Source organism: Penaeus japonicus, unplaced genomic scaffold (assembly GCF_977035675.1).
Source record: "Penaeus japonicus unplaced genomic scaffold, GWHDUDI00000001_assembly GWHDUDI00000014, whole genome shotgun sequence".
NCBI classification, from domain to species: Eukaryota; Metazoa; Arthropoda; class Malacostraca; order Decapoda; family Penaeidae; genus Penaeus; species Penaeus japonicus.
In genome coordinates, this window is record NW_028234416.1 from 9,604,093 (window position 1) to 9,615,347 (window position 11,255).

General features: G+C 35.6%; 1 protein-coding gene across 1 annotated transcript in view; it reads left to right on the top strand.

Moving 5' to 3' along the window:
• The window catches only part of LOC122248314 (bestrophin-4), a 66,815-nt gene extending 57,246 nt beyond the window's left edge, over window positions 1-9,569 (top strand). Inside the window, exons 10-15 of the mRNA XM_043008259.2 lie at window positions 5,387-5,520; window positions 5,676-5,796; window positions 6,820-6,866; window positions 7,162-7,180; window positions 7,490-7,541; window positions 7,819-9,569. Of these exons, the coding sequence (XP_042864193.2) occupies window positions 5,387-5,520; window positions 5,676-5,796; window positions 6,820-6,866; window positions 7,162-7,180; window positions 7,490-7,541; window positions 7,819-8,089 (644 nt within the window). The 3' untranslated portion in view covers window positions 8,090-9,569. The remainder of the gene's footprint in view (window positions 1-5,386; window positions 5,521-5,675; window positions 5,797-6,819; window positions 6,867-7,161; window positions 7,181-7,489; window positions 7,542-7,818) is intronic.
• The last annotated feature ends 1,686 nt before the right edge of the window (window positions 9,570-11,255 follow it).

Consider the following 11,255-nt stretch of genomic DNA (forward strand, 5'->3'; position numbering starts at 1 on the left):
TGAATATCTAACTTAGACTAAGTTTTCATTCTTGTCTTTTTAAACGATATATATATTTTTTTTGCCTCTGTGGGTTATTTCATTGACGTTCCACATCTCATTTCGTGTTGGAGAATATGTACTACAGAATGTTATTACAGGTGTGTGGGTACAGGATTCAGACAGACCGGTAGAAAAGACAAATAAGAAATTTAGACCATGGAGACGAACGCCACGTAAATGAGCATGTTCTTGCAAATACTGTCTTCCTGTGTTCACGTTCCCAAAGTGTGTGTATTTATTGGGTCACGGAAGTTCAAACCACAACAGGACGACGGGAGGTGACAAAACTATGAAAGTATCCTAGTTCAGCACACTTGCCACAGACAGACACTGTAGGATTGAAGGAATTAATTCGTACAAGTAGCTGTCCCTCCAGTTTCCTTTGATTGCATGGTGTAACGGTAATTTTGCAGATGTGACATAATCAAAAGCTTTCAGTAGAATCTTTCATGTAATGAAGATTGTATATGCTGTAGCCTCACTACACTCCAACTGTTAAAGATTGAAGTTCGATGTGCTAATAACCTTATTCTGTTCAATCAATAAATTATTTAATTGGCCTTACTAATTTTTCATTTGCGCCCTTTCATCTTTGTATTATAGAGATCTTAAGATAATCGACCAGTAAACTGTATACGGATCATGTAGTTGATATTCAACTTGATGCAATGAAATTTAATTTACCAAGTAAAGTAGATTAAAATCAAAACACTTATTAATTTTCAGCAACGGAGATGGCTAGTAATCAACAAGATGAAATTGCAATACTAAATATTAAGCAAACTTTTAACATTTTAGCAATACCAGATCACAATACAAAATACATTGAAATTACAAAGCAGCTCAATGGATAAGATTTCTCTCAAAAAAGGAGCTCGCAAAACAAGACAATCACGAAACTATGTAATTGTAAGCCATGAATCAATGCGATTCAAACTTAACTAAAATAATCCAATATCGCCATGCAAAAAACAAACAAACATAATCATGACCAAAGCAAACATCAATCACAGAAGATATAAAATCAGCCTTACCTCCTGTCGCTGAACAACAGGCGGCGACCTGACCAGACTTCCAACAGACCCTCGATTTTACTGTGCTCTGACTTTTTTTAATATACTTTGATATCTATTTAGTTATGAAATAACTTCCTATCTCTTGTGAATTAATTTCCTCTTGTGAATGAACTTCATATCTCGTGTGAATGAACTTCATATCTCTTGTGAATGAACTTCATATCTCTTGTGAATGAACTTCATATCTCTTGTGAATGAACTTCATATCTCTTGTGAATGAACTTCATATCTCTTGTGAATTAATTTCCTATTTCTTGTGAATGAACTTCCTATCTACTCTGGTTAACTCTAACGCAAGATGTATCACTCTATTCACACTATATCCACTATCCACTATATGTTAATCCTAAAAGCATGAATTAAATTTGAAAACCAAGATATAGGAATATAAAATCACACGCAAAGGTATAGATATAAAATTACCAAAAAGAAAGAAAGAAAAAAAAAAGAAAGAAAGAAAGAAAAAAAAATCTTCCTAGCCCTAGCAAATAACCTAGGAAAAATATTGTTATATTCCCATCTTCCATTTCTCGTTTCTGTCCACCATGGTTCTGCAAATGATGATGCACTTAATGAGCACCAACTGCGCTTCCCAGGATGATCCGCCGATTAAACATGGCTGTGCAATTTCCCTCCACTTCCTCTCTCCAAATCTCTCGGATTTGCCAAAATCGGTCCGTCCTGTTGCCTTTAATTAATTAACGTGATTTTACAGGTTAGAGTAGTGGGTTTCAAACTATTTAGTATTTACTATTTAGTACACTTACCATATATATATATATATATATATATATTTTATATATATATATATAATATATATATAATATATATATATATTATATATATATATATATATATATATATAATTATATATATATATATATATATATTATATATAATATATATATATAATATAGTATATATATATTATATATATATATATATATATATATATATATATAATATATATATATATATATATATATATTTATATATATATATTATATATATATATATACATGTATATATCTATATCTATATCTATATCTATCTATCTATCTATCTATCTATCTATATATATATATATATGTATATATATATATATATATATATATATATATATATATATAATTTTTATATATGTATGTATTTGTTTTTACACACACACACACACACACACACACACACACACACACACACACATATATATATATACATACACACATAATCAGACTTGTCCATTCCTTTTAAGATTATCATCAACATGCACACTTACCTTCTTAGTGAGACATATAAGCTTGAATGGATTTGCATATCCGCGGTCTATTAAGAGGGACACCGGCAAGGCTCACTTCATTTCTTCTTCAACATTTAGCAGTCTTGACCTTCTCTTACTTTCTGTATTAATGAGAGTTGATAATCCTTGTTCACACAAATACGAGGTTGAAAACTGGAGAAGTATTTTCAGATCTCTTTTCGCTAAATTTGGGAATTCTTTTATCAATATCAATCCAGAAAGTTTCGAGTGACACTTCCCTGTATTTGAATTTTAAAGATGCAGTCATTATGGATGTCTGTTTAATGCGAGGAGTTCTGTTTACGGATTGATATACCCGTATTATCGCTACACACAAAGGAGATAATGGCGGCACACACTTTGGGAATTACTGGTTTAGAGAAAAACCGCATGTTTTCTCCTCTGGCAACTTCCCTTTTCTGCCCTTGCAGTGTGTCTATTTCCTGTTTTCAGAGACGTTGCACAAAAAAAATCTTAAATTCACTTATGACGTTAGGTATCCACCTGCCCAATAAAATCAATTAAGACTTGGGTACCAATGTGTGTGGCAAATTATAGAGACTTTGGCCATGACGAATGCTGTTACATTGCGCATTGCAGCACTACTTTTTAGATATGAAGACTGCTGGTGCTGGGCTGGTGAGATGGCGATGTGCCCAGAGGCAATCCGGCCAGCACGGTAAGTTTCAGTTGTGATAATCAGATGAGGTGGCTTTAAAGGTTGGACCAGATTGCATAACTTTCGGCTGCAGTTTCCCTTCGCAAATGTCAGTGAATTGAACTGTACTGATCCATCGCACTCTCCCTCACTGCCAATTTCTGTGTCTTACGTTAATGACTGTATGCTCGCATGACTCGATCCGCCCTTATTACATTCCGTCCTCGCGTCCCCGCCCTCTGCTCATTTTCCCTATTTTTGCATCTGCTTCGCCCTCGTTATGTTCTCGTCACATCCACCACATTTTTCATCCGGAAGCACGCTACTTTGACATTCGCCTTAACCCTAAGGCTGACGACTGTACACTGGCCTTTGGCTACTCGACCTTAGCTAACCACTGCTCGAGATACAATGCAAGCGATGACTCAGCTCCTGGGGCTGCCTTCATTCACTCTGCGCTGTTCTGTCGCTTGCAACCCTGCCTACAATCTGTTCCGACTGATTGCTTTCTACAGAATTATCCGACCAGTCGTCTGCCTCTCTCGCCGAGACGGACATAGTACTTGCCTCACTTCCGTTGATGGCGGCCATTACTTCATGTAAACAAACGACTGCTCCTCAGGCGACTCCAGGCCGTTTCGCAAGTGATTCCTCCACTACCGACTACTCCTCAGGGAAAGTTCCATCTCCGGATGTTCCGCGAGCCATTCTTCCACCGTCGAGTACTCCTCAACTTCCACATCTGGTCCTTCCGTTGTCGATGACTCTCTGGTGGACTTTTTAAATCCAAGCTATCGCACTGCCAACGGATTCCCAAGGCAGGCGCTATACTTCAGGTCGTTCCAGTGCTGTGGTTCTTCCTTCGCTTGCCATAGCATACCCACTTGGTCTTGGGTATATCGGAAGGTGGCTTAGGTCTTGAGGTTTGCTGTCAGTGCCTTCTTCAGGTCGTTTCTCATGGTATTTTTTACAAGAAGTGTCGCTGACCATCTGGTCTTGGCAGTCAATTTTCGTGTAGGTAATGGTCTGATCACCTGATGTTTCGTGTATATTGTGATATATTGTATATCTAATATCTACAGGATGAAATTCTAAAAGTGAACGACCTTTTCAAAATGCTATAGTCCTTTTCAGTGTATATGTGCTGATTTGAAATGTTAATGTGAATGCATTATTCATTTCTACTGTAATTAGTAAAACTGTATTTGGAGGCAGTGTTTGATGTTGAGGCATATGTAAAATGTCCCTTTACAAAATACATTTACTTGAAATGTTTGACCAAAATAGAGGTTGCTGAACTCTGTTGAATTACCATGATATTGATTAAGATCCACATTGTTACCAATCGAATTATTTCATATGTTTACCTTTAAGGAAAATATTCTGTTTATTCCATCAATTCAAAGGTGTAAATCAAATGACTATCCATCATTCATGAATAAACTAGAGTAATTAACAAGGATCAGCGTGTAGGATTGCAGACATTTCGAACAATACACAACATTTATTAACGATCATTAATTGAAGCATACGAAAAACACATAAGGTGTAAAGCAACATTAAGCACGAAATACAAACGAAGGGAAATTATTACATACACAAAATACTACAGAGCCAAAGTAAAAATGAAACAACAAAAAAAGTAAGAACAGTTCTGTGGCAAAAAAGGGCAGTACATTTCAGGATAATCCTTTTGAGATTAAGAAATATGAAAATGAAGTAAAACAAGAGAAACAGACAATGACAAAACAGAAAGAAGATAAAACATCCAATGCATACACGCTACTCGAGCAAACCAAACATGTAAACCGAATAACAGGGTATTAACAACTAGCTGTCTAAAACAAACGAAGACAAAGAACAAGAGAACAAAACAAGAACAAAGAAGTAAAGCAGTCAGAAGCAAAGAAACAAATAAAACAAGCAAGACGGAGCAAGCAAATGACAACAAAACACAACATCTGATTTTCACAGAACGGTTTCTAACAATGATACCACCAATCAGAGCATTCAAGAAGAGTTTGTTGCATAAGTGGGTCACAGATCGAAACTAAATGAATAGTTTGAATATCCATGTTGACTATAGTTACTATACGCACGTCCATGAAGGCAATGCGAAATGGTCTGAGATAAAAAAAATAATTGTAATAACAATGGTGTCCCTTTAGTATTTGACAGAAGAAAGAAAGAAAGAAAATCAAACAAACCCACACGGAGGACTACTACGTGACAGAAGGGTCCTTCATAATCTCCTACCCATGGCGTCCGTCGCCCGAAGCCATACTACTAATAAGTGTATCTCTGTGATTTTAGGAAGCACAGTGTCAATACGTCAGATGAAGAGGCGACCTAGCCAGCTGAGGTCAGCATCCCGGATGTCCTCCTCGACTCAGATGACTCTGCAAAGTCCCAATACACCTACGAGGAAAATCACCTTAGTAGGGGAGGTGGGTCGAGTGATAACTTTTTGATACAGAATTGGTTTCTTGTTGATTTGAAATTAACTGAAATAAACACATACATATACCTAGTTCTATGGCTATACAGAAATATACAGGTGCGCAATCCCACAGTCATCACCAACGACCTCGCTCCTTCACAGAACGGCACGAACCTGAACCTCTCGGACGAGTCTCTGAACCTGCCGTCCCTGTCGGCGTTGGGGGACGAGTCCGACGACGAGGGGACCATTCAGATCAACTTCAAGCAGAGGGACGAGAATGGTGGGTGTCGCGCCGGGCCGAGCGCGCCTGCCTCGGGCCGTGGCGCTTTTGTCCTTTATATTGGGAGGGAATGTGTGTGTGTGTGTGTGTATATATATATATATATATATATATATATATATATATATATATATATATATACATGGATATATATATATAGATATATACATATATATATATTTATATAGATATATACACATGGATATATATATATATATATATATATATATATATATAGATATATATATATATATATGTATATATATACACAGACATAACTATATATATATATATATATATATATATATATATATATATATATATATATATATACACATATATATATATATTATATATATATATACATATTAATTTATATATATATATATATATATATATATATTATATAACATATATAATATATATACACATGAATATATATATATATATCTATATTTTTTTTTTTAATGTGTATATATATCTATATATATATATATATATATATACCTGATTTGTGACTTGAATTTCTATTTCATTTCTGCCAAGAGCTCACGGGGATTGTCTATAAAACCACGCTATCACTGCTCTGCTAAGAGTATATAGGTAAATTCCATGGTGGATGTAAGGCACCTGGTTAGATGACCCTTTTGTTGGGTCGTGTAGTGTAATGGTTAGGAGCCGGGATTGTCACTCTGAGGACCCGAGCTCGAGTCAAGGTCAGGGAGGGAGGTTTGGTTAGGAGCCGGGGATTCACTCTGAGAGGACCCGAGCTCGGAGTCAAAGGTGGAGGTAAAATATATATATATATATATATATATATATATATATATATATATATATATATATATATATATATATATGTGAATATATAAACACAAATACAAGAAGCTAGAGAGAAAGAGAAATGGAAAAGGGAGAGAATGCTCAGTAATATAAAGATTCACACAACGATTATTGTTGAACGTGACAATGCAATAAGATGATCCATTAAGACTAGACTGATAACATGAATTCCTGTTGCAGGGCGTGTTATCTCGCCGGATGCTGGTATAAAATCTACTCTGATCGAGGTACGTATTAATGATGAAATATAGAGTACCCATTACTTTGTTTGTGTTTTCAGTTATCTAGCATAATGACTTGTTAATTTGTTCAATTTCATATTCTTATCTTGATCGTGAAGAAGATTTTCTTAACTGTTTTGTTAAGAAGCAGTAATATATCTAATTTAAATAATATATATATATATAAAGATATATTCGAATGATCCTAGTCTTTGATGATGCCTGTTCTTGACAAAGAAATACCTTAAGCTTATTTACACTTAAGCTTATTTACCTTATTTACACATTTATATGATTTCAGAACGAAGCAGACAGAAAAGGTAAGTTAATGTCGTTGTGTTTGTTGAATAAGTTTTGAGGTAATATGCTTAATGCTTATAATCATGATGTAATGCTTGCGAGATATATTTGTATACTATTAGTGAAGCAATTTGAAGTAGCCTTTGTGAGGAGTACGTGGGTTTCAGTGAATATTCTACTGGCTAATATGGTGTCTATGTAATGATGATGATGATTTTTTTTTTCAAATAACATGTATTTTAGAGAAAATTTGACAGAGTATACTAGTTTAGATTAAGGTAGATGTTACTGTTGGAACACAATTAACATTTCTATGTGACTTCCAACAGTGTCCAAAAAGTATTCAGAGGATGGGACTATCTCGCTGAAAAGTCGACCAAAGTAAGCATTTTCCTTTATACACACTTACTCACACACACACACACACACGCACACACACACAAACACAAACACAAACACACACACACACACACACACACACACACACACACACACACACACACACACACACACACACACACAAACACACATGTGCACGCAAACACAACTCCATCCCTTTACCACATGATAAAACCTGTGTCTACAAGTCTACAAGCTTATAATCAACAGACATAATTCCAATCATCAGACACACTAACCTGCTCTCCTGATCCCACAGTTCGTCCACCTTGGGCACGAGGATCGCCCCGGTGGAGGAACCCGACGGGCACGTGATCCTGGGCGAGGAGGATCTCAAGACGATCACCGACGACATCCTCAAGACGGTCGAGGATGAAGACGACGGCTCGGACGATAAGGAGAAGCCGCCCGAGTCCCATCCGAAGAAGTCCTTCGACGCCGTGGCCATGGCCGGCCTGGAGCCGATCGCCGAGGAAAAGAAAGACACGGAGGGGGATTCGGTGACGGACACGCAGGATGCTGACGGATAGTGAGGGCGTGGGCGGCGATGCGGTTGAAGGAAAGGGAAACGGGGATAAAACAGATAAATGGAAGGAACAAGCAATGCGGGAAAGGGAAAGGGTGAACAGAGAGAAAAGGCAAGAGGGTTTATTGCTTCTGATAGAGAGATCAATTTCGCAAGCAATTTCTGCTTTAAATAGCTTGCCTATTGTAAGTTCCTTTCTAGGCTTAAGTGCGACAGCTTGTTCATCTGAAAAAGACAAATATAACAGACAGATTCGACTGAAGAAATGTGTAAAGTGATATGATAACTTCACTTAAAAACAGTCATACTTTTGCTGACAGCTTTAACCATGTCTACCAATTAAGAACAAAACTGTATCTCAATTGTCGAGAGATTGCAACATACTCTTATGAAGGGATTGAAATACATAACGCTCATCTATTCTTCCACGAATTCAATGGAAAGTGTAGCACTGATCAATGTTTTGGTAGCATTAAATATATCTATATATCTATATCTACTGTATTTAGATTCCTGACACACAAATTGTTATGAAATAGATGTTCATTTTCAAGATACAAACTATATCTTCCCAAAAATATAGATTAAGAAGAAGAAAGTGAAAAGCAAAGCTGGCGTAGGATAGTGAGAGGTACAAAATCACATGAAGATTTCAAATGCACCAAGTCATTTTCAACAACTTTCAAGTATACTGTATGACTATTACATTTTGTTACCCAGGCACGACTATAAATGACGAGCAATAATATGGTAATGATGGCAATGTTAATGAATAATGATAATAATTAAAGTTAGTAATAGAAACATCAATAGCAATGACATCACTAAACTACCACTACTGATGTAAAAGATGTAAACACTTCATTAGTATTAGCAGACTTATCATTAATGCTATTATCATTATTACAACATTAGCACTAATGATTCAACTTCATAATGACATAGTTATTGTTATCACTATCATGTTTGCTTCAATTACTGATACTATTGCAATATTCAGTGTCACAGACGGTGGGATAATTAATGTTATCAATAACTTATAATGTGGTAGTAGAAACAGGAATTTGATATCAACAATACTTTAATAACTTTGATGAATACGTTTCCTTTAAACGTTTCTATGTCTTAAACAAGCTTATCTTCAGTAGGATTTGTAAAAGATATAATCTAATGCTTTTGCATCAAACGCACACAAATCGTATATTGATCAAATATACTCAGGTATAAAAGGAATATCACAAATTAATCTTACCAAAAGTCAGCTTACAAAAGAATCGTATTTCTGGTTAATCTCAAAATTCCTAGATGCATGTTTAGAATTGCAGTTTACTCGACAGGAAATATTTCCACGTCGTAAAGAAAAACAGCTTTAAAATTCTCATACTGGGAAAATATACAATAAGTGTAATGTTTATACTTAGCTAACTTACTCAGCCCTGGTTCTGCTCGCCACTTAGAGAGAGAGAGAGAGAGAGAGAGAGAGAGAGAGAAGAAAACAAAAAGGAACATTAAACCTAGAGCCTTTGTTGTGTTTGTTATTTACATTGGAGGCATTAACGTTTCTTGGAGTTACCCTTTAAAGATGTTTAAAGGTTAAAGATGTTTACTATAAAAAATAGAAGTTTGGACGTTTACACTGAAATGACTATTGTATATTTATTTTTATATGTATACCTATAATAAGCATTTCTTGAATATGGACACATGATAGTAACAAATGATATTACTACTACAATCGCGTATTTATTTCCTACCATTACCCTAGGCTAGTCCTATCCAATCTGGGTGGACAGCACACCTTAAGGAGACGGAAAATTAGCAAGGAAAGTGTTGGGGTGGACAAGATCATACTTACTTGTCAGGATAGAATTGTGGCTCACAAGTTATTGTCTCGGATTTATCTAAAATTGCATGTGGAATTGTACAGTATATGGTGTTTTAATGACCCAATTGCAATACCCCCTTTCCAATCTCCACCTCCTATCGAATCGAACGAGATATGTAACACGTCCTGTTCGTTTGATTGGCAACTCGAGCAATTCTGGACTCATGGAGTGGCTAGTGACCGATAGTTTTTAAGATATAGGACGGCGCTTGTTTCCTCATGGAGTGGCTAGCGACCGATAGTTTTTAAGATATAGGACGGCACTTGTTTCCTCATGGAGTTTTTAAGATATAGGACGGCACTTGTTTCCTCATGGAGTGGCTAGTGACCGATAGTTTTTAAGATATAGGACGGCGCTTGTTTCCTCATGGAGTGGCTAGCGACCGATAGCTTTTAAGATATAGGACGGCACTTATTTCCTCATGGAGTGGCTAGTGACCGATAGTTTTTAAGATATAGGACGGCGCTTGTTTCCTTTCTGTTGGGCCCAGGGCGGTTTCTCGATCTGGCACGCCCTGCATTTCAGAACACCCTCACGCTCGGCACCTGGAGGACGCGTACTTTATTTCCATTAATAAATCTAAAGCTTTGATTTATAATACCAAATGCTTATTTTTTCATACACATACCTTAATGAGTGTCAAATATTTCTTGAGAGGATATCAAAACAGCCCCCCCCCTCCCCATACACACCTATTTGCAGTCACGAAAAATTGAAACTTTTTCCTGTCCTCGTAATCATAAAAAACAGAATTGCAAAAAAATAGATCTGTTAGATGTAGGTTTTATAAAAGTCACCATTAATGAACACCTTTAAAATTTTCTTTTGACTAGTTATTAGATTATGTCCCATTTTGGAATCCGTTAGAATGTGCCAAGAAGAAAGTTTGTAAAACATATTTTCGAAAATCCACATGAATATCCAGTAAACATTAAACAGATCATCTGCCTTTGTGTCACATTGTTCCTCAATATTATTATCACAATTATTATTATCATTATCATTATGTTTATTATTATCATTATTATTATCATTAGTATTATTATTTTTATTAGAATCATCACCATCATCATTATCATTATCACTATTATTATCGTTATCATTGCAGTATTATTACCGACATCATTGCAATAATGATTAATGTCATTGTTTTCTTTATCATTGTCATTGTTGTTATTATTGTTGTTATCAATGATCTTACTAACATGAGTATCACTGCTGTTATTATCTTTAATAGTATTGCCATTACTATCATTTTCATTTTTGTTATTATCATAACTATTA